The 24,311-nt window shown below is 45.5% G+C and overlaps 1 protein-coding gene across 3 annotated transcripts in view; it reads left to right on the top strand.

Moving 5' to 3' along the window:
* Positions 1-24,311, top strand: part of Plch1 (phospholipase C eta 1) — a 158,024-nt gene that overhangs the window by 121,107 nt on the left and 12,606 nt on the right. For all 3 annotated transcript variants that reach the window (XM_076867327.2, XM_076867326.2, XM_076867325.2), the window contains exons 10-14: positions 1,904-2,011; positions 13,363-13,524; positions 16,493-16,564; positions 20,009-20,088; positions 21,852-21,949. In XM_076867327.2, coding sequence (XP_076723442.2) covers positions 1,904-2,011; positions 13,363-13,524; positions 16,493-16,564; positions 20,009-20,088; positions 21,852-21,949 — 520 coding nt within the window. The remainder of the gene's footprint in view (positions 1-1,903; positions 2,012-13,362; positions 13,525-16,492; positions 16,565-20,008; positions 20,089-21,851; positions 21,950-24,311) is intronic.

The raw sequence follows: 24,311 nt of genomic DNA, 5'->3' as shown, positions 1-24,311 counted from the left end.
ACTGGGGCCACAGGTGTCTCAAGGCTAGGTTGGGGGGGCTCTTCTTCAAAGATGGCTGAGTGGCTGTCATTGGCGAGAGGCCTTTGTCCTACCACGTGTGTGTCTCCATAGCACAATGAGGGGTGGGGAGAGAGGGAAGGGGACAGAGAGACTGAGAAAGGAGCTGGCACAGCTGGCCAGGGGAAGGCAGAGTTGGGGCAGCAAGCTGGTCCCACAGTGACGTGCATCCCTTCCTTTGTGTTGTGGGTCACTAGGTCCAGCCTAACCCAGGTGAGAGGTTATGGAGGGTCCTGGATCCCAGGAAGGAGGGACACTGGGGGCCTTGGCCTCTTGGGTTTGAGGCTCTTCCCACCCCTGGGAGCCCACTTCTGTTCTTTTGAAATTTTCTCTTACTTTTTCTGAATATAAATTAGGAAGTATAAAAAAGGAGAAAGTAACTGTGATCATTCACAATACTCTTACCCAGAGATAATTATTTCTAACAATGGATTATATTTCCCTCTAACTCTTTACGCCTCACTGAGTCCATACTGTGTATATGTATTGGCTCCCTTCATCAGCAGATTCAGCCAACCCTAGATCAAAATTACTTCGAAAAAGTTGTCTCTGTCCTGGACGTGCACAGACATCCCCTGTCATTTTTTTTAAGAGTGATTTTCCATGTCATTTACACTGTAATAGGTATTGTAAACAACCTAGAGATGATTTTGTGCCAGGTGATATGCAAATACTACCTTGTTTTATATAAAGGGCTTGAGCATCTTCATATTTTGGTGCCCAAGTGCGATTCTGGAGCCCGTTTCTCGTGGGTCCTCAAGGATGGATGCCATTTTACAACTTGAGTGTCTCACCGACCTGTGTGGATTTTCCTTTGTCCAGAGCCCCTGGTGTCTGGAGTGCTCTCCGAGTGAGTCAGGGATGGCCTGGTCCTGAGAACTATGCTCAGGCTGCTCAGCAGACTCTCTGTGTTCTGGGAAAGAGGGGTTTGCTAACTGTGTGTGACTGCCGAGGGCACCTGCTACCTGCCCAGGAGAACAAGCTGCTCTGGGGGCTCAGCCTTGTCCCTTTGGGCATATCAATAAAACATCTCCCTGGGTGATGGAGAGCAGTGGATGTCATTGCTCCTAGTCCTGAAGTCCAAGGTCATGGTGCTGGAGATCAAGCCAGCCATTGTGCACAGTGGCTTTTTGCCATCAGTCACCTGCCCTTTATGAGAAGCTGTTCTGATTCTTTTAATTTTTTTTTTTAGTAGAGTGTCCCTAATTAATTATATCTCATTGAAAGTGATATGATTGCATTTTCTTAGAAGTCCTGTCCTGCCTTGTTTTGCCTCCAATTCATACTGTCTTCCTTCTGATGAGTCTGAAGTGATGGTTGGCCTGAGACACTTCATTTTATTTTCTTTTTGCACTTTTGAAAATCATGGTAAAAAACCCGTAACATAAAATCTACCTATGATCTCACTCATTTTCAAGTGAACAGTTCTGCCACCTTAAAAGCACATCATTGTGTAAGTCCGTCTCCAGAACTCTTTCCAACTTGCAAATCTGAACCTTTCTGCTCTTTGGCAACGAGGGCCCGGCCTTGCTCCTGCTGCCCCAGCCACCACTGTTCACTTTTGTATCTATGAATTTGACTATTCTTGGTGCCTCCTATAAGTGGAATCATACAGTATGTGTCTTTTTGTGTCTGGCTTATTTAATTTAGCACCCTACCTTCAAGGTTCAACCAATTTGTAATATGTATCAGAATCACAATCTTTTTAAAGGCTGAATGATATTCCACTGTGTGTGTAAACCACATTTCATCTGTTCATCTGCCAGCGGGTAGTTGCGTTGCTTCTGCCTTTTGCCTGTAGCAAATTTGTTTTCATTTCTAAATGGGATATTTTGATCTGTTTCAGGGCAAGAAGCTACCTTATCACCTTGGGGATGATGCAGAGGAAGGGGAAGTTTCTGACGAGGACAGTGCGGATGAAATTGAAGATGAATGCAAGTTCAAGCTCCAATGCGTGAGTGATGGCTGGGCCGTGTCGCCCTCGGTGCACTGTGGTAGAGTGGTTCTGAGTCAGTCTTCACAAGTGTGGCCTCATAGTGTGGGAAGGCCGAAACTCCTCCGTGTCTGACACGTACCCACGTGGCCTGTTAGTGAGTGAGCAAGGGTCCTTAGGCCTCAGGACTGGAGGGCATGTGAGGCATTCACCTGACCTCTCCAGAGGCAAAGGCCGTCCTATTGCAACACGGTTAAAAGTCACATTCAGGTTGTAACGTCAGTGTCTTTGGTGAAATAGGTGAGTTGTGACTCTCCTCCAGTCCCACTGCACTGCTGGTCAGGCCAGCCTCAACCCCAGCTGCCCTGGCCTGCTTCTCTAGGAGGCCCTCTCCTCCTGAAGAGAATGGACTGTCGCTCAGAGGATTTCCCACCCCTTCCAGGCCTGGGTTCCTGGCTTAATGTGTGACTTGCCACATCCTAAACAATTTGGCCCAAAATAGCTAGTCATCTGCCTGGGGCTTCAGACCCCTTTCTGAGATCAAGAAGCTGCTTTTGCAGGAAAGCCCCACTCACCCACATGGTCCAGGGAGATGGAAGGCTCAGAGATGCGCCCTGCTCAGCCTTCTGTAGCTTACCTGGTTGCCAGGATGGGCCGAGAGTGGCACAGACTGGTGTAGGACTTAGCGTTTCACTTCTACAGGAAAGTGGCGGGCCTTTAGACATCAGGGCTATTGTGTTGTCCCCTAGAAAAACAGATAATTGTCTGTGCTTTCTCCTGACGTGTTCTATTTTTAGCAGTAGGCTGTTTTCTTCTCAACCACACTCACCGTGATGCCTCACCTGAAAGGTCAAAGGGGACCTGGCATTATTTTAAAGGGACAAGAGTTCAGTAGCAGCTGAGGTCTCAGTAGACACTGTCTTCCTGGTTTTTATGCACTTTCAGGGGTGAATTGGGGAAGATCGGTTTGAAATAAAAAAAGAATTGTTATTTGCATTCATCTTTTGCCCTTTAATAGTTTATGTTTAGCTCAGTTTTATACTCCTCATTAACAGGGTGATGGTCACAGAAAATCTGAACAGATTTCCATGCCTGAAAATGCAGTTGATATTTTAGATAGCTTTTTATTTGATCTTCTAGATATTCACAATTTTTATAATTACTTGTGATGATGGATAATTTAGCCTTTTTTTTAAACTTTATTTCAGAAACTGGATCTTTCTCTGATTCTTAGTGTTTTATTTGTACGGTGTTTCCCAGGTCCCTGGGTTGCCAGCCTCAGCCACTCTATCATTCAAAAGCAGGAAACAGAGGCTCAACCATGTCGCATGTTTAGGAAATGCTGTTGGTAGTGAAAGTGAGTGGAGGAAATTTAACTACTCTCACAACACTGTCATTATTGGTTGTTTTATCTCCTAAATCTGCCCTGCTATACCATTTTTCTTTTAAGGTCACACACCTTATCTGGGTTCCCCTCATGTTTGGTCCTTTAGCTGATTTCCAGTAGATAGCTTAGCACATGATTCCATAAAGGTAAGCGCGATCTTTCATTTGGCCTAAATGAAAGGGACACAGCCCCTTAAATGGAAAGGTTTACAGTTGTCTTTTTTTTGTATTTTCCTTTGGGAAGGAAAATTTGTAAAGAAATCAACATTTTTAGTGGAAATATATAAAGCTTTGTATCTTTACTCACCTTTTCCATCTCTGTTTCTGAGGCTCTTTGGAGAAAGGCAACTCTGTGTTCAGAAAGCCAAAACATTTTCTTATAATCAGGCCGTCTGTAGTCCTATTGTTAGCAGAGAGTTCAACTGTCTTCTGGGGCAGTGAATTGAAATATGCCCCATCATATTTCTGTACAAAAATGTGCATTGTTTATGTGAACCAAAAATTACCTTGTAGAAAGGTCTGAACCTCAGTTTTTAGTTAAGAATGTGATTAGATTTCTAAGTGAGATCTGAATTGCTGCAATAAATAAAGATTTGAGGTCAGCATTTGTGCCTGGAACACTGTTCTCATGAGGTTATATAAGACTCTTTGTGCATTCAGTGTATTTTTCCTGAGCATCTCCTGTTGGAAGTACACCCATCACCTTTTCAGATATTGGGGGACAGACCCATCAACAGAACAGGCCAAAGTCCTTGCTTCGTGTGGGTCACACATTCATGGAGGGGAGGACCGACTAGCTGCGGGCATGTGGAACAGTGTCAGATGCCCAGGGGAGGTGTGCACTGGCGTGCCTGCATGAGAGCTCATGGGCCCCTGTGTGAGCACGTGAAGGCTGTGTGGACATGGGAGATGGGCATCCAGAGAAGGCCTCACTTAGAAGAGACGTTAGACCACAGACCAGAAAGTAGTGAAGAGTTGGCCAGGCCAGTACCCGAGGAGGACCTTAACAGGCGAGGTCGGAAGCAGGACTGTCTTAACCAGAATGAGGTTTTTGTTTATGCAACAAAAGTGCTTTCTGTTGTTGGATTAATTGAGTCCTTGAAGCTTCTTCCTCATGTCATTTTGTAGCTTCATCCATAGAGAAAATCTGGCTTATGATGTATAAGCCACAAGCTAAAGGCATTATGTCCAGGGACCCAGGGATCATGCAGCTCAAAGATACTGGGTGCAGCTTCCTTTCATCTACAGTATAATAGCCCCACGGATTTGATTCAGGGTGGCCCGCTCTCCACCATCCATCCTAATGGGACTCCAGTGTCGCTGTGCCTCACAGACTTCCCACCCCTCACTGGCTCTTTTATTCTTCTGCTGAGTTTTTCAGTATTTTTTCCCTGCACTCTCTGAGCCTGTGTTCAGTTGACCTCTTAGGCACAAGCATCCATTCCAAACGCCAAGCCTTCCATCTTCTTCCCTAAGTCGTTCTCTCAGGGCTTTGAGCTACTTTCCAAGGTATCGTGGATCCGTTGGTCTAAAACTTAACCAGCACTCACAGAGGGGGTGAGTTATCTCAAGTTTGTGAGGTCTTGCTACTGAAAATGTCTACTCTAAGAACACCAAAAGCCAAACAGCTCAACTAATAAATGGGTGAATGAATTAAACAGACCCTTCTCAAAAGAAGAAATACAAATGGCCAACAAATACATGAAAAAATGTTCAACATCCTTAGCAATCAGGGAAATGCAAATCAAAGCTACACTGAGATTTCATCTCACTCCAGTCAGGATGACAGCCATCAAGAATACAAACAATAACAAGTGCTGGAGAATGTGGAGAAATAGGAACACTTTTACACTATTGGAGGGACTGTAAATTAGTACAACTGCTATGGAAATCAGTATGGAGGGTCCCAAAAGACTAGGCATGAATCACCGTATGACCCAGCTATTCCACTCCTCAGTATTTATATTAAAGAATTAGTCATCACACTACATGATTTTAGCAGCACAATTCACAATAGCCAAACTATGGAACCAGCCTAGGTGTCCACTGATGGATGTGTGGATAAAGAAAACGTGGTATGTATGCACAATGGAGTTTTACTCGTCTATACAGAAGAATGAAATTATGTCCTTTGTAGGAAAATGTATGGAACTGGAGACCATTATGTTAAGTGAAATAAGCCAAACTCAGGATCAAGATTCAGCATGTTTTCTCATGTGGAAGCTAGAAAGGAAAAGAAAGGTGGGAGGATATCATGAAAATCAAAGGGAGGTCAGTAGAGTAAGGGACTAAGGGGTGAGATGTGGGGGAGGAAGGAGGACATGCTGAGGAGTGCGTGACATTGGCCAAATTTTATTGTTCTGTTCTGTATTATGTGCACTTACAAAAATATAACAACAATATGTAAACAAAATTCCATCAATATGTATGACTATAATACACCAATAAGAAAGGTGAAAAAAAAAAATATATATATATATATATATATAAACATTATTTGGATGTTCAGAAGAAAAAAAAAGAAGTCCCCCAGCCTGGGACTTCCGCCCACTCCCTGGGGGCTCCCTGTGCACTGAGCTGAAGCAGCCCTGTGAAGACCAGCTCCCGCTGACCTGGTCCCTCCCTTCCCTGCTTCCTCTGGGTCAGGAGCAGGTGCATCATCTGCTCTTCAAGGGATGCTTTAGTTCCATGCTGGAGAGAGAACAAGGTTGTGTTTCCTGTTCAGTTGCTTGATTCGTGGCAGACAGATTCCTAGCTCCCTTTCACCTCTCAGAAAAGGAAATTGGGAACCCTGATTACCTCTCTGATGGAAACTGCCCTTGACTGTATTAAATGGCCGTTCCTTCCGCCCCTAGTGGCCGCGCCCTACCTCCCTCACTGGCCAGGGGGACAAGAGTGAGATACACAGCTCTCAGCTGTTGGTTGCCGGGTCTCGAGGTCAAGTGTCTGTCTCCGCTTTCTTTCCGCAGTGCTATTGGGTTCCGGGATGGAATGACAATGCAGTAATGAAGCCCAGCCGCATGGTTGTTTGTTCTCTATGACTGTAGTTTATTTGGGGGGGCTGTAAATCACAGGGAAGAAAAAAGATGGACAGGAAGAGATCTTTCCTTCAGCAACTCCCCGGGTGTGGAAGGTGTGGAGGGGGAGCAGTGCGCGTTACCACCTCCTGCCCGAGTCGGTCTGGCTCTGCCGACAGAAGGAGGGTCTCTGCCATGTCGCAGCGCATCTCCTCACCGCGTCCGACTTTGCAAGGCCCCAGCCAGGGAAGGAAACCCTCTGTGCCACCGGGCTCGCCAGGTGCTCACATGCTTTCTCCTTTGTCCCCACATCACCCACGCTCCCCACTGGGCTCTGGTCAGTTGAGCAAATGCAATGGGGGTTGGAGACCTGGGTTCTGTTGGCCTGCGGTTTCCTGCAGAGGGTTTGCAGAGTGTGCCAAGATTCATGATGGGAATCAAGGTTGCTTAAAACACATGCCTGTGCAGGATCAGCTTGACCCAGGAATTCACCTTGTTCTCTAACCCTCTTTATATCCCTGCAGCATTGAACGGTGAAGCACACACGAGTCCAACAGAAGCGTCAGGTTCCAGGCTCTGCTCAGCCTCGGGGCAGGTTTAGATGAGTGTGGCTGAGTCTTCCTGCCTCTCTGTTCTCTTGAGTCTTGGCTGCCCAGGTGTATACTGTAAAGGGCACCTGGTTGTTCAAATGCAGTACTGTTTGTGACAGTGCCTAGCGAGACAGCAGGGTACAAGGTTTCAGTTGCTTTTTCTAAATAGGCATGCCTCATTTTATTGATCTTTACAGATTTTTTTTGTTGTTGTTTTTTAGCCAGTTGAAACTTGTGGCAACTTCGTCGAGAACATCTCTGAACCCCATTTTCCCTACATCATGTGTTTACTTCATGTTTCTGGGTTGCATTTTGGTAATTCCCACATTTCAGACTTTCTCATTGTTATTATGTCTGATAAAGGTGATCTGTGACCACTGGTCTTTGATGTGGCTATTGTAACTGTTTTGGGCACTTTGAACTGCTCCCGTATAAGACAGCGAACTTGACTGATGGATGTGTGTGTTTCCTCTGCTTCTCCCCAGCTCACTGCCCCTCCTTGAGCCTCCCCAGTCCCTGAGACACATATTGAAATTAGACCAATTAATAGCCCCACAGGAGCTCCCCCATGTTCAAGGGAAGGGAAGAGTTACATGTCACGCACTTTAAATCAGAAACTAGAAATGACGAAGCTCAGGGAGCAAATGTGGAAAACCAGGACAGCCAAGAGCTTGGCTTCTTGTGCCAAAGTCAGCAATGAAAAGTGCCACTCAGATGGACATGTGGATAAGAACAAGCAGCAACCTTATTGCTGACATGGAGAACGATTCAGTGTCCTGGACAGAAAAACCAAGCCAACCACGATGTCCCCTAAGCCAGAGCCTCAGCCAGAGCAAGGCCCCATTTCTCTTCAGCCCTGTAAAGGCTGAGAGGAAGGAAGCTGCAGAGAATCCGAGGCCAGCAGAGGCAGCTGGTGAGGCTGGAGGACGGAAGCTGTCTCTGCAGCATAAAAGGCAGGTGAAGCAGCAGTGCTAATATGAAAGCCACACAGTCTCCAGAGGAGCCAGCGACCAGGGCCTGGGATGGTGGCTACGCCAAGCAGTGGGTCTCCAGTGTGGAAGAAGATGCCACCGGGGCTTCCTTAGCTAGAGAGAAATCAGTGCCTGGCTGCAAGTTTCAGAGGGCAGGCTGGCTCACCCGTTAGGGCTGATGCAGCTGGTGACTTGGCCCTAAAGTCAGTGCTCATTTGTATTTCTGAGAATCCAGGGGCCAAGAATTGTACTGAATTGACTCTGCTGTGCTCTGTACGTGGAGCGTCCAAGCCTGGTTGACACTGCAGCCCATCTGATTGCAGCACGGTTTAAATGTGTCCCCTCAATGGCGATGCACCTGTCACCCGAGAGCTCTGAAGGGGAGGTACATGGATGAATGTTGTCTTCATGCCTGACAGCACAGATGAGTTCTGCAGCACGTGGGTCAGGAGTAATTTTGACTTTCAATTCTTATTCTTTAAGAAGTACATTTTACAAGTGTTTCACTGCATGCGTCATTGTGTTTCTGATGGATCTAGGCCAAGTAAGTTAACCTTCAGGAAAGGACTCACTGTTTAAGATGCCATTAAGAACATTTGTGCACCAAAATAGACTTGTAGACCAATGGTATAGAATAGCAGACACAGTGACTCACTCACATAATTACAGTTACCTTATATTAGACAAAGGCACCAAAAACATTGGAGAAAGGATAGCCTGTTCAACAAATGGTGCTGGGAAAACTGGAAATCCATATGCAACAAAATGAAATTAAACCCCTATCTCTCACTATGCACAAAACTCAACTCAAAGTGGATCAAGGACCTGGGAATTAAACCAGAGACACTGTGTGTATTAGAAGAAAAGGTAGGCCCAAATCTTCATCATGTCGGATTAGGCCCTAACTTCCTTAATAAGACTCCTATAGTATAAGAATTAATATTAAGAATCAATAAATGGGATGGATTCAAACTAAAAAGCTTCTTCTGAGCAAAAGATACAATCAGTGAGGTGAATAGAGAGCCTATTAATTGGGAGCAAATTCTTTTTTTAAATATTTATTTTTTAGTTATAGTTGGACACAATACCTTTATTTTATTTATTTTTTTCTATGTCGTGCTAAGGATCGAACCCAGGGTCTCACACATGCTAGGCAAGTGCTCTACCACTGAGCCATAACACCAGCCCCTGGGAACAAATTCTTACCACACACACGTTAGGTAGAGCATAATCTCTAGAATATATAAATAACTCAAAAATCTTAACACCAAAAAGCAAATAATCTAATCAGTAAATGGGTCAAGGAACTGAACAGATACTTCTCAGAAGAAGATATATAATCAATCAACAAATATATGAAAAAATGTTCAACATCTCTAGCAATTAGAGAAATGCAAATCAAAATTACTCTAAGATTTCATCTCACTCCAGTCAGAATGGCAGCTATTAAGAATACAAACAATAATTAGTGTTGGTGAGGATGTGGGGGAAAAGGCACACTCATACATTGCTGGCGGGGCTGCAAATTGGTGCAGCCAATCTGGAAAGCAGTATGGAGAACCCTTGGAAAACTTGGAATGGAACCACCATTGATCCAGCTATCCCACTCCTTGGTCTATACCCAAAGGACTTAAAAACAGCATTCTGCGGGGACACAGCCACATCAATGTTTATAGCAGCACAATTCACAATAGCTAAACTGTGGAGCCAACCTAGATGCCCTTCAGTAGATGAATGGATGAAGAAAATGTCGTATATATACATAATGGAATATTATTCAGCAATAAAAGAGAATAAAATCATGGCATTTGCTGGTAAAAGGATGGGACTGGAGAATATAATGTAAATGAAATAAGCCAATCTCAAAAAAAACCAAATGACTAATGATTTCTCTGATTTAAGGAGGCTGATTCATAATATGCTGTGGGGTATATATTTATAATATGATGGGAGGATTAAATGAACTCTAGATAGGGCAAAGGGGAAAAGGGAAGGGAAAAAGAGAGCCTACTAATTGGGAACAAATTCTCACTACACACACACATCAGATAGAGCACTAACTCTAGAATATACAAAGAACTCAAAAATCTTAACACCAAAAAACCCAAATAACCCACTCAATAAATGGGCCAAGGAACTGAACAGATACTTCTCAGAAGAAGAAATGTAATCAATCAACAAATATATGAAAAAATGTTCAAAATCTCTAGCAATTAGAGAAAAAGAGGAAGAGAGGGAAAGATGGTAGAATGCAATGGTCATCATTACCCTAAGTACACAAAGGATGTGACCCTCTTTGTGTACAACCAGAGATATGAAAAATTGTACTCTATATGTGTAATATGAATTATAATGCATTCTGTTATCATATAACAAATTAAAAATTTTTAAAAATTTTTTAAAAAGAACATTTGTGCCTGGTGGGAGGAGGTCTCAGTATCAGCATTAAGATAGGTTTTCAAGTTCATTCCCCATGATGGCTTTAGGGGGTTCAACACTTCAGTGGGGGAAATAACTTGCAGAGATGGTAGAAATAACAAGAGAAGCCGAACTGGACGAGGAGCCTAAGGAGGGGACAGAACTGCTGCAGGCTCATGATGAAACATGAATGGAAAAAGAAGTTCCTTCTTGTGGTGAGCAAGGCAGGTGGTTCTTGGAGGCAGAGTCCCCTCCTAGTGAAGATGCTGAAGATGCAGGATGACGGCCAAGAACTAGAACAGGTGTAAACATACAGCAGCTGCAGGGTTTGAGAGGATCCACTCCCATTGTGAAAAAAGTTCCTTTGTGGGTAAAATACTATCTAACAGCATCACATGCTACTCTGGAGTCTTTCATGAAAGAAAGAGTCAATCAGTGTGGCAGACCTGGCTGCTGTCTTGTTTTAAAAAATGGCCACACTCCCCACCCCCCGCCTGGTCAGTCAGCAGCCAAACACCAGCAAAGAGATTCTGACTCACTAAGGACCCAGACACTCATTAGCATTTTTTAACAATAGAATATTTTAGATTGAGGCATGCACATTGTTGTTGAAGACCATGCTATTGGACTAGTCTGGTATAAACATAACTTGTATATACTGGAAACCTGAAATATTTTGTGTGAATTGCTTTATTGAAACACTGGCTCTGTAGAGCTGAGCCTGCTGGCTCTCTGTGGCTCTTTATTTCAGATTCTCTCTTGTTCATTCTTATGGATACCATTTGTTTTTTCCATGCTTTTGCTCATGTTGAAATACTGTCGAATCCTTTGCCATGATCAACTCCCATTTACTGTATCAGGTTGATTGGTGACCACCAAAAGATAGGTACATATGTGAATGAGACCTTGTTTGAAAAAAGGGCTTCTTCAGATGTAATTAAGTTAAGGACCTTGAGATGCCATAATGCTGGATTAACCCAGGGGGCCTAAATCCAGTGGCCATTGTTCTCCTAAGAAGAGGAAAGGACACAGCCAGAAGGTGCACACTGGAGCTGGCCATGAGGAGGCGAGGTAGAGGCTGGGGCTGGGGCTGTCTGCCAGGCCAAGGAAGCGTGGAGCTGCAAAAGCTGGATGGACGGGGAAGGAAGCTCCCCTGCCCCACCCACAGCTTCAGTCAGACTTGGGCCTCCCAACTTGAGAAAGTACATCTCTGTTGGTTTAAGCTGGAGTAATTAGTTACAGCAGTTTTGGGAAATGCATCCTCTTTTCTTTGAGGCTTGGCTCAGGTGACTTCTGCTCCTGAAGTCTGTCCTGAGTCCACAGGGTAGGTGAGAGGTGCCCTTCCTCTGTTTGTCCAGAGTACCCTTACACCTGTCACTGTGCCCCTGGGACCTGTGTGAGATCCACTGGTGTGTGGCGGCTGATCTCCATGCCAGGGGATGCCTGGCAGAGGTGGTTCTCCCCTGGCACGCAGCAGTTCGTATTTGTTTTACACAAAGTGGGCTTTGCTCCCCAGCTTTCTCTCACCTGTATTACCCCCAGCCTCAGGTATTCAGGTACCTCTGTGGACCAGGGTGCCTGCCCCATCTGCAGACATGCTTCCTCTTGAGTACATGCTACCCTATCCATATGATATTCAAAGTCCCTCCAGGGTACTAGCTTACCATGGCTCTCAGGGGCTCCACATCTTTGCTTTCAGGCCCTTCCACTGCCCCAGGACTTTGCACTCACTGTGCTCCTCCAGGGGGCTCAAGTTGCTGCTTGTGCTTCTGCAGCGGCTTTGCTCCCATAAATCCCCTTTCCTACTGTGGAATTCCCACTTATCTTGGAGGCCTACCTGGCCCCTTAGCCAGGAATGCCATGTTCCCTCACCAACACTCCATGATTCTGCACCTAGTAGTCTGCTGTTGTAGGCATCTGTGTGGACCAGGTGAGATGTCTGGGGAGATGGCTTCCCTAGCACAATGGGGTCTTCACTTCTGATGTCAAGAGTTGGCTATTTCCCTCTCTGTGTCTCCCTCAGGTCCTGAGGGTGTCCAGTGGGGTGCAGGGCCTTGTTAATTGGGTGTGCTGAGATATTAATTCAATCACCTAACCCAATGTAGGGTCCCTCCACACAGCATTTGTATGACTTTGCTTTTTACATTTCCATGAGTGCATTATTGGAAAGCTACCCGTTCTACTGGGTTCAAATATAATGGTCTCTCAGGAAAAATTTTCCAGTGGGTAAAACAGTTTAAAGTTTTGGTGACAAATGTGGGAATTGTTCTTGGGGGAGGAGGACCCCTTTCCTCACCTCTGGGTGGGTTGGTCTTAGTCTTGGGTTGTCCTCATCTAGACATGGGCATAGATTTGTTATGCAAAACCCTTGAAGTTACTGTGATCCTATAATGTGATCCTAAATTATGTCAGATCATAGCACAAGTTTGTATTGGGTTCTCTATAGCTACTGGGAGCGGGAGAGGAAACAAACTTTATCCTAGAATAACCCTCAACTCTGGAAATGTCCATAGCATTCCTTTCCCCTCGGGGAAAGAAGAAATTGTTTTAAATACCTCGTTTTTGCTCAAATGTACCAATGTAGAGTTAGAAAAATTAGTCTCCAAAATTTCCCTGGCCTTCCCTCTATTGAAAGCATGAAAGCCCAGCAGGAAGGGCTCAGAGTCCTGAGGTTTGAATCCTGCCTCAGTTACTCACTTTGTAACTTTGAGTAACTGATTAATTTCTCTAAGCATCAGATTGTCCATCCCTGAAATGGAAACATAATAAAACTTCATGAGGTTCCTGAGGATTGAATGCAGTTACCTGGGGAGCAAGTTTTAATAAGCAGGGGTTGTGACTGCTGGAGGATTTGTTGGGAGAGGATCCAGACGGTACCATGGAGCTTCTTCCAGGAAGCTGAGAGAATGAAATTACAAAAACAAACCGAGGGCGTGTTCTGTTTGGTTTTGTGCCTCAGGGAATCATTTGTGTTACCTCCTTCTTTGCAGAACAACGGGACCACCGAGCACCAGGTAGAATCTTTCATAAGGAAAAAACTGGAGTCACTGTTGAAAGAATCCCAAATCCGAGACAAAGAAGATCCTGACAGCTTCACTGTGAGGGCGCTGCTGAAGGCCACCCACGAGGGCTTGAATGCACACCTGAAGCAGGTACGGCTTCCTCCTGCCCTTGTTCTTCTGCGGCAGACACAGCTCATCTGTGATTTGGGAAAATGCTTCTTCAATTTCTCCCACTTCTATCCTCCTTTCTCTTGAGCAGTGAAAATTCCCTACTCCAAAATGACCTGAGAAACAGGAAAAGTGGGTAGGCGGGGGTGAGAGGAGTCCCGCACTGCTTCCTGGGACCTTGAGGACAAGCCCAGAGTCCCTGGGCTCCGGTGAGGGAGCAGGGTAGTGCCCGTGCTTCATGCTCCTCCCCACACAGCCGCACCCACCCTGTTCAGCTCGCCTCTGAAACGTGCCCTTTTCCTGCCCACTTCTCTTCCCCGAGGTTATATCCTAATCTAGACCAAGTTCAGCTCCCACCTGGACCTCTTGCCCCGCTGATCCCACCTCTGCTCTGAAATCAGCAAGGTGTTTTAAAAATGCAAATCTGAGTATGTCACTTCAGTGGCTTGGGATAAATTGCAAATGCTTTAACCAGACTTTGGGGGTCCCACATAACGGTGTCCTTGATCTGTCCCGTCTCCGGTCTCCTTGTGTCCCCGTCCCACCATCTCCCGCACTGCCACTCTGGCCACACCTTCTCTATGTGCTGTGGTCGTCCTCACGTTCCATTCTCTCTGACGGAACGTCCAACCCCAGCCTCAGTGTGATTAGCCAGTCCTGTCTGGATCCTTGGACTTGACTGGCTGTCCCCTTTACTTTGTTCCTGGTCATCGGATGTCTTTTCTTTCCTGAGGGTTTTGTCTGCACATTTGCGGTTATTTGTTTAATGCCTGTCTTCCTGTCTAGACTGTAGATTCTGTGAAGAGAGGAACCACGTCAGTCCTGATAACTGTTATTTTCCTGGCCTATCTAGTATCTGGGACCTAGGAAGAGCTTTGTGAACAGTTGTTGAATGGTTGAGTCCTGGATGAGATATTTATTATGCTTCCTAATAAAAAAAATACCACAAAAGTGGCCAAGGAAGAGGGGCAGTGGGATTCTAAATGTCATTGCAGCCTCTTGGGGGCATTTAAGTGGCCCGGAAGGCTTCCCTGTGGCTGGCTGCACTGCTGACACCCCTCCCTGCTTCTGCTGCCTGTCCTCCAGAGAGCAGGCCTCCAGGCAGGAGGAAGACCCCGCGGGGCCACCAGCTTGGCCTTCAGGATCACGTGGCATTGCTGGTGACCCTCTAGACCTTACAGAAGCCTAGCCCTTCAGCCAAGGTGTTCCTCAGGCCTCTTTCACTTCCGTAGAAAACCTGCTTGAAAATGCCTTAGAAGATGGAAAGAAATGTTGGGTTGGGGACCTGGCAAGTCTGTTGGCAGAGTGGCCCCGGGGGGCTCAATCCAGAGGCTCAGCAGTGTCATCAGGGATCTTTCTTTGTGTTCCGCCTGCTCCATTACTGTCACCCCACGTCTGGCTTCCTTTCCCTGGTGTTTGCTGGGTGACTGCCAGCAGCCCTGGGTCCGTGTGCAGGGAGGGTGAGGCCCTGTACCTGCCTCAAACAATAGACCAGCATTCGTGCTGAGCCAGTCCCTGAGGCCTGGGTGAGTGTCCTTCCTGAAGCGTGGCTAGGGTGCACGACACCCTTACCCTGGAACTTACGGCAGCTTCGGCTCTTCCCCTGCTTCCTGTTAGAGGGCGGCTGGGTCTGGGCAAGCCACCCAAAGGTCAGCTGTAGTGTTGCTGTTCTTAGAGTTCATCATGTAATTTGGGGCTTTCTTAAAATTTCAATAGATAGTGGGCCACGTCCCCTCCAGCTATCTATATTCAGCCACCCAGAGCCTGTAAAGTGACATTGGCTGGCCCACTTGATTTCGCTTCTTAGTGCACTCCCATCTGGGCCCGTTATTTCCCCATGTGCTTTGAGGGAAGCCTTTGCCCTAACTTGATCATGTCCACTGGAAAGGGAGCCATGGGTCTGGAGGAAGTAAATGAAGCCCATCTTTCTTTTTCAATTCATCGAAAAGATCCTAAGGAAAACTTCCCATCAGGTAAAATGGAAAGGGAACCTCACGTTTCAGAGATGCACAGAACCCATCCCCTGGTGTTTTATGGTTCACTTTCTCTTAAATCTAGGCTCCAGAAGAACCGTTGCCCTAGCGTACAATTCCTGGAGCCCCGTGACTGTGCGGAGCTGAGGTCTTTAGCACTGCTCGGGTACTTCCCAGTGCTGTTCTGGTTGTGTGGCACGTAATGACAGGGTGCTGTGGAGACCTGTGTCTGTGCCAGATGCACACGTGCTTAAATGCACAGCCGTGGATGCTCCGAGGGCCACAGTGAGCCAGCAGCTGCTGCTGTCTGGACCATCACTAGGCCACGCAGTGTTCTGCTTGTGCTTTTTCCTGAGACCCTGAAGGAAAATAAGAATGAGGTTTTCCTTCAGGCTGAAGAACTTCTTGCATCTAGTCCTTTCTTACCTCTGAACTGCAGCTGCTCGGGGTCCAGTGGTTAATCTGCTGCTCTCTCCCAGGATCACTGCCAAGGGAATCATTTCCATGAACAGAGAAGCTTTGCCGTGGTTTACTTAGGATTGCTGTTGTTTGTTTGCCTATCACCTCATAGATATGCTTGCATTTCACTTATTGTTAGTGTTTAAAATCCCACCTAGCTGTGTTCAGTGTGACCGTTTTCTTTGTTCAACAGATTTGGCTCTTAAAGACTCTTGGTCATTTTCCAAAGTTAAACCTCTTGACTAGAGACGCTTTGTCCCCACTCAGGCATCCAGGAGGCATTCATACTTGCACTGTGGACAGTCTGGTGGACAGGACTGTGAGGGCCAGCACAGGGTCCCTGCTGCATCCACAACAGCATCCCTTTTCTGCAGCAGAGCCAGACCCATGGGGGCAGTGGAGGGGCGGAGTAGGAGGAAATGAGCAGGGCCTGTGAGAGAGGGTCCTCCTGCCCTCCTGCTGGAACTCAGGGGGAAAAAAGAAGAGGCGGTAATTGTGTCATGCCTTTATTTACTCAGAATCCAGATATGAAGGAGAGTGGAAAGAAGTCGCATGGGCGCTCCCTCATAACCAACTTCGGAAAGCACAAGGTATGGAGTGAGAATTCAGCAAACGTGAAGTTTCTGAAGGGTGGCAGGAGACCATTGTGGTGGCCTTGGTATAGGTGCAGCTCTCTTAAATAGGACCCAGAAAAGGGAAAGATCAAAATTCAAACTACCTTAAAACTGAAGAACATCTGTTCATCAGAAGCATCAAAAATCAGGTTGCATCCTAGAGAAGAATGTTTTGAATGCACGTATCCAAGAAAGGAGTCTATCCTGAATATATAAACAGTCTCTACAAATCACTAAAAGGGACAGGCAAACTCATTTTGAAAAAAATGGGTCAAAGGCCTTAACAGACGCCTCACACAAGCAGCTGTCCAGATGGCCAAGGGGAAGAGGTGCTACCTTCTTAGCCATGGTGTGGTTCCACTCACGCCCGCAGGGCGGGGTGACACAGAGATGGCAGCACCAAGTGCTAGTGAGGAGGCCAGGAAACCAGGCTCTCTGCTTTGCCAGTGGGCGTGCGTGCTTGTGAGGCTCTCGTGTTGCATAGCGCGTGCTGACACTGCGCCACCATGTGGCAAACCCACTGTCAGGCTTAGGTCTAGATACAGAACCCGTATTTATGGGGGCTTTATTTGGGATAAATAGTTCTGAGAGGAAGCAGGCCACGTCCATCCACAGCAGAGTGGATGAGGGAGGGGCAACTTCACCTTAGGGAGTACTTGACAGCCATGAAAAGGACACTGTCTGCAACAGTTGATGATCTTCATAAGCACGAGGCCCAAGAGCACCAGAGCTCGATTCCATGTGCAGGAGTTCAGAGCCAGGCAGACCCCTGTGGGGTGGGATGAGGAGAGCCAAGGCCTCCTTGCTTCAGCCGAATCTGACGGTGAATCGGAAGGTTGGGCCGCCTCTGGGGTAGGCTATGGTCCATGTCCCTGAGGAGTGGCTTCCCTTTGTTCACTCATGACTGGTGTGTTCCCAAATGCATGTTACACGTCACGGAAAAGGCAAAAAAAATGTGCAAGAAATCAGTTATGGGATTGTGAACTGCAAGTTACATCGGGGGTTCCTGTGAGCCCATTTCTACTCCTGTAAGGAATGTCATACTGGGATTTCCTGCCCGTCAGTAGGGTGATTTTGTTAATGGGCTGGACAAATCAGTCAGGGTAACCCCAAATTGAAAGCAGCCAAAATATCCATTCATAAAGACTGTGTAAGTAAGCCATGATTCATTTGCATAACGGGCAATTATACAACCATTGAAAGATGATTTCTCTGAAGACCTCAACATGGAAACATTAAATAAAAAAGTAATATGACAAATGGGTTTTTGGTAAAACCATTTTAGAAAAATAGGTTTTGGGAATAACCAGTTTTGATGCATCAAAACTGAAAGTATGAAAAATGTATCATCAGATCTCCAGATGTTTTGTGTCATTGGTGATTCATTTCTTATTTCTGCTTTTTATTTTTTATAACAAAAACTACAGATTTATTATTGCAATACCTCAGATTACTAACTACAGATTGAATATCTCTATCTGAAATCCTTGCAACCAGAAACATTTTGGATTAAGGATTTGGGAGAGAGGATTTTGGGATACGTGAATATACATAATGAGGTATCTTGGGGATGGAACCCAAGTCTAAACAAGAAATCCATTCCTGTCTCACGTATACGGTATACTCAAGGTCTGAAGGTGATTTTACTCAATATTTTCAGTGCCCCTGTGTTCTGGCTATGCCCCATCTTGTGGGGGTCAGGTGTGGAATCTTCCACCTGTAATGCCATGTCAGCACTCAGAACATTTCAGATTTTAGAGCATTTTTGATTTTTGGATTAAGGGAGCTTAACCTTTATATGTAGAATTAGAGAATATTTCATTTCACTGTGTGTGTGTGTGTGTGTGTGTGTGTGTGTGTGTGTGTGTTTTACTAGGAATTGAATCCAGGGCCTGGCACATAGCAAGAGATCTTTCACTAAGGTACATCCTGGCCTATTTTTTAAAAATTTTTTAGACAGGGTCTTGCTAAGTTGCCCCAGCTAACCTTGAACTTGAAGTGCTCCTGAGACTTTTTCACTTCTGAAAACAACATATCATTAAGATTAAGATGATCTCCCAACATGGGTGTATAGGAGGGCACTTGAGCTACTATAATGTGAGGGTTTAGCACATCTAAGTCACGAGTGTGAAGAGTTGTCCCCAGGACTGTGTGGATAACTCGTCTGCGTGGCTTACAGGATGGCCTCTGTGTCCTCTCACTCAGTTACCACAACTGTAATCCTGTAAAACAGGAGTTGCCACGCCTGCCTTAGAGACACTGGAGGCAGCCAGGGAGGACAGCTATCCAGAGCACAGCTGAGGGCTGAGCTGGACTCGAGAGTGGACGCTGCACATGGACGCCCCATGTCCAGACATGCTCAGGCATAAATAACTCCAAGAACGTTCCAACCAAGCCAGCCTGTCCCTGTCAATGTGGCCGTGGCCAAGTCCCCCATGTAGCCTCTTTTATTTGGTATGAGAAAATCTGGAAGCTGACATGGTCATGGCGTGTGGGATAGAGTCCCTTCCAGGTGTCCGGAGCACTCTGAAGGTCTTACCTTTGTCTCTGGAAGCTTTTTTGTTTTTGATGGCAAGGTTTTCACAACTACAGGGTCCCTCTCCATCACTTGTGCTGTGTATTGCCTAAGGATTAGAGCTGTCCCTGAAGTGGCAGGGATGACACCACATGGTACCCAAAAGGCTTTGTGTTTGAGCTCTGATCCGCCTAGAAGACCTTATGTCCCATCTGGAGCTGTTCAGCCTGCATCCTGGGCCAGCGGTATTCACTGTGCTACTGGAAATAAAATGGGTCATGATCTCCAAAGAATAGTGTGACTTGGATGGTTGCTGGAGTGCACTGATCAAAGCCAGGGATGATGACTATTCTTTTCTTTTTTTCTTTCTTTCTTTTTTTTTTTTTTTTATGCCCAAACTGCCTTTTATCACTCATTAATCAATAGCGAGCATCCTACATGAAATGACATTTCCCCCTTATAATTGTTTAACTATATATTGCAACTTCGACTCTCACTCTTGTAGAGAACTTCAAAATACATGACTGATAAGGTTTTCCTAAGTCTTCAGTTTTATGTGGCTTAGAAATTAGTTTTCTGAACACAGAATCCTCAGTTCTGCATCATTATTTAAAAAAAAAAAAATATATATATATAGTGTTTACTATTTCATAGTGCTTATTATTTCACAGTGAAGCGAGCTGCAATATTTGGTCAGTTTTTTTCCCTCCAAGTTAGTGTATTCGGTGCTAGGGACTGAACCCCAGGCCTTGCACATGCTAGGAAGCACTCTACCACTGAGCTAAACCCCAGCCCCTGTGTGTGTGTGTGTGTGTGTGTGTGTGTATCTCCAGTCATTTTCCCTTATGCTGTAGATGTACCTCATGTGGTAAGTTTATTAAATTTACTGTGATTATTTTTGACAGAAAACCTCAAAGTCACGGTCTAAATCCTACAGCACTGATGACGAGGAGGATGCTCAGCAGAATCCTGGCCAGCTGTACAGGTAGGAGGCCCTCCATGCCGCCAGCTTAGTTGTGCAGTTGTGTGTGTCTAGAGAAGTGGATCCCACGACATGGTGCTCAGGTGAAAGGTGGAGGTCAACTGGATTCAAGGTAGCAGCACATGCAGGGAACCTGTCACCTGACCTGGCTTTTAATGAGGTGGTGATAAGTGCTAGCTGTGGCTACCATAGGGGAAAGGCATCTTCAGAGAAGGGGGAATGGACATGAGAGAACAGGGGCTGCCACTGGAGACAAGGGGCATGACAGGTGCTGGGCTCATGTTCAGAGGCAGGGACCTGAGCTCGCCAGATGTCACATTTCTATTCCTCCAAATTCTCACATGGGCAAGTTGAGGTCCTTGTTTGTGTCTCTCTCTTAGGGACATTAGAATGATTAAGTGCATAGTGTAGTCAGTCTTGGCCCCACAATATAAGTGCTCAAAAAATATTAGCTATCAGTTTTTAAAAATTATTATTGCCAATAATCTTTGTGATGAGTGAAATGACCATATTTTCAGAACCCAAATTGTGACATGATCTGATATGAGATTTCTTGGTGTTTCATTTATACAACAAGTTTCACGAAAGAATGCAAATTGTGTCATAGCTGGGTAGAATGACTACATACATGAATGTCTGTATCTTTATTTTGAAAGTTGAAATTAGAAACACAGGGACCCGTAGATATGAATCTTTAGTGCTGAATTAGACTATATATTTGAGCTCCATCTATATATAAAATAGTAACTAATGAGTAAGGCCAGAGAAAGCATGTGTGATCCTACGAGTGTGTTCCCTGAGGGAACAGAAATCAGATCCTAGTAAAGGATAAAGGCGAATAGCATTAACTTCCAGAAGACCTCTGCTATTTTATGAACAGAGGAGTGAGGAAAGTTTACCTCTGAAACACAGCCAGGGGAGGGACAGTGTTGAGCCACACCAGTTGTGATGTTGACCTGAGACATCATGGTGGACATCACCTAGAGTCATGCCACATGCTGCTCTTGGGTCAGTTGTGGAGTTGCCCATTATAGCTGCCAGAGCCCGAGCATCTCTGGTGGTGTCCCTTTGGGACTCCATTAACCTGGTCTACTCCTGGGATAAAGACTAAAAAGAGCCTCCCTTGATGCAGAATGCATACATGAGGTGTCTGGGAGGTGTCTTGTAAGTTCTAATCATGATCTCACATAGTTTTAAGAAAGTTAAAGAGTATGAAGAAACCAGACACAGTGGTGCACACCTGCAATTCCAGCAGCCTGGGAGGCTGAGGCAGGAGAATCTCAGGTTCAAAGCCAGCCTCAGAAACTTAGAGAGGCTTAACTTAGCAAGACCATGTCTCAAAATGAAAAATAAAAACCGGTTGGGGATGTGGCTCAGTGGCTGAATGTCTCTGGGTTCAATCTTGGGTACCCAAAAAGAAAAAAGAAAAAAAAAATAGATGAAAAAAGTATAAAGAAAAAAAAGAAACTTGTAATTGCATGTTTATAAGACCATCACTATGGAAATGGCCGCGCCTTCTCCTTTAGGCGTATCATCTTTGGCCCACAGTGCAGGGGAAGCCGGTGTGGATGGCAGAGCAGCAGGTAACACATTGCAGGACATGTGGTGCAAGGGGCACCTAGCTGGGATACGCTGGGTTTTCCTCTCGGCTCCACCAGGACTGGGCAAGGTCCTTATTTGTTCTCTTAAGCAGAGAAAGTGGGGGAGCCCATAGTTGAGCCTTTGCAGCTCTAACATGTCCCGGACCGCGGGTGTGTGCTCCACAGGCTGGGCCGCAGGAGGAAGACCATGAAGCTGTGCCGGGAGCTCTCCGACCTGGTGGTCTACACAAACTCCGTGGCCGCCCAGGACATAGTGGACGACGGTAAGGACGGAGAGTTTTCATTCCGCTCCGTGGAAACACTCTTGACCTTTCTTTATCAATTCTGAATTAATTCTTTGCTAATCCTATCATCGCTGCGCATTCCTGGGACTGTGTAGAATCTGATCTGAATGTCAGGAAAATGATTGCTGATATAGTTCTGAGCTCCCGTGGAGGGCTGTCTTGATAATGGTGGTGCCTGATTGACACACAGGCAGGCAGAGAAGGTTCCCACAGGGCCAAGGAGGATTGCAGTATTATAAAAAGATCAGTGTGTGAGGGCAGGGCCTTTCCCTGAAGATGGGGAGACCCAGCCTGGAAGAACAGGTCATAGATGGCTGTTCTGAGTGTGAGTGACCAGAAGAAATAACAAATTAATTGGCTAAACTAGCACTTTGGAAGGCCCTGCATTTTTTCACTGAAAGTTTTGACTTTGATTAAAGTAGTTTAATCCATAGACTGAAGTTTACACACCAAGCAGAAACTTCAGCAGGACCGACTCTTTTTCTTAATTTCTCAGTTTGTCATATTGAGCTGAGAAATTCTAGTCACAGCCCTTTCTCACCCTTGATTTGCCTTCTGCTTGCTTCTTTCCTTTGACTTCTATTCCATGGAATTATGGAATGCATATTGAAATAACCTATGGCCACGTGGTGCTTCAAACTAATTTTGATTTTAGTGAAAATGGAATGTAGATCAGAGTCTCCAGTTTCTCAGCAGCTCAGTGGTGAGGCTTGGGTCTTCGAAATCTTCAGGATTCACCATCCATGACTTCTTCTCTGCTGTGCTCCATGAGTCTGTCTTTTTCTATTTGAAGAATAGAAATTGTCTTTCTTCCTCTTGGAGTTGATTCCTTCTTCAGATGGTGACAGCTATTCAAGATTTAAATTGATTTCACTTGTGAGATTATGAGAACCCTTAAGATTTTCAGCAAGTGAATACACATTTTTAAAATTGCCCACAGCTCAAAAATAAACTCAGTTGAATGAAGTTAAAGGTACATTTGGCTTAGAGAATGAATCTTTCAGGTAATTGCCTTTGGGAAACATAAACCTATTGGATGAATAGAAAATAATCTTTGGTACTGTTTAGCTCTTAAACTTCAGCTGTTTTTGTCTTTTTTTAAAAAAAAGCCACAAAATGAGCAATAGATAATGTGTAGCTTATCCTTGTGCAAAATGACACAATTCTGTTAGTAACCCTGAGGACAGCAGGTGCCCGAGGGGCTGTGTGTGCCAACAAACATGTCCAGTCTAGCTGTGGTTCAGGCCCACTTGGCTCGGCAAGACCACAGTTCATCTCCTGGTTTCAAGGACCTTCTATCTCAGTCCAGTTGTGGGCACGTGTGGGTCTCCCTCTGGCCTGCCCTTTTCCAGCAGGCCCAGAAGACATAGGAGTGATCAGTTCAGGGCTGGGGTTTGGAGATTTGTGAAGGAGCGGTGATAGGGCACAGTAAACACGGTTCAGAATGTGGGCTTGAGAAGAAAGGGTGGGGTATATGTGGAGGTTTATTTCATCATGACCCCCAAACTCGAAGTGCCCTCAACCCCAACCTTCCATGATAGTCAACACAGAGACCTTGGAAAAGGTGGCACCTGGTTTCACCTGTCTTGTTTTCATTTTATAAGCCTGGCTAAGTGGATGATCATCCTTGTTTCTGAAACTGTGTTTCTTTTAAGTGCCCTTTGATCGCCCTTTCTCCATTATTATTTCTTGCTTCCAAATTCTATTCAAATCAGCTTTAAACCTCAACTTTGATTTTTCCTCGATGGTCTTTTTCCTTTACTTTCTCAGACCCTGGATGTTATCAGTTAGTGCATGTTTCCCACATGCCTTTTAAATGAATGTCCACGGTTATCAGGAATAAGTTAGGAACGTAGTTTTATTTCTCCATTGTGGTCTTTGTCTGTTTGAGTCATGCATCTAGAAATAGTTTTTCTTTCATACCTCTCATGCTAACCAGGTAGCCATGTGTTATTGGAAGATGGAATTCTGGGGACAACGTGGGACCCAGATATGGACAGGTGCCTTACCAAGTGCACAGTTCTGATTTGGCCTTAGATTGGCAAAAGAGTCAGAGGAATGGAATTTTATGGGTCTGTCTTAGCCAGGAATCCCTTCTACCCTGGTGTTAAATGAATCAACTTTGGTCTAAAATTGCCTTCATGGATGATTTAATTTTGTCCTGTGGTTTCTCCATGTGTAGTGAGTGAACTGCATCCTCACGTGATATGCAAACAGACTGTAACCTACCATTGTGACAGTAGCTGAGTCTTGGCCAGTCATAGTGGTGACCACTCACATGACAGACGAGAGCTGTACTAGCTGGGCTGCCTGCCTCAGTTGCCTTTCTGTGTGTCACATT

The sequence above is a fragment of the Callospermophilus lateralis genome, chromosome 10, assembly GCF_048772815.1.
Source record: "Callospermophilus lateralis isolate mCalLat2 chromosome 10, mCalLat2.hap1, whole genome shotgun sequence".
Taxonomy (NCBI): domain Eukaryota; kingdom Metazoa; phylum Chordata; class Mammalia; order Rodentia; family Sciuridae; genus Callospermophilus; species Callospermophilus lateralis.
Note: the sequence above shows the minus strand (reverse complement) of the source record. Positions and strands in the feature narration are given on the sequence as shown.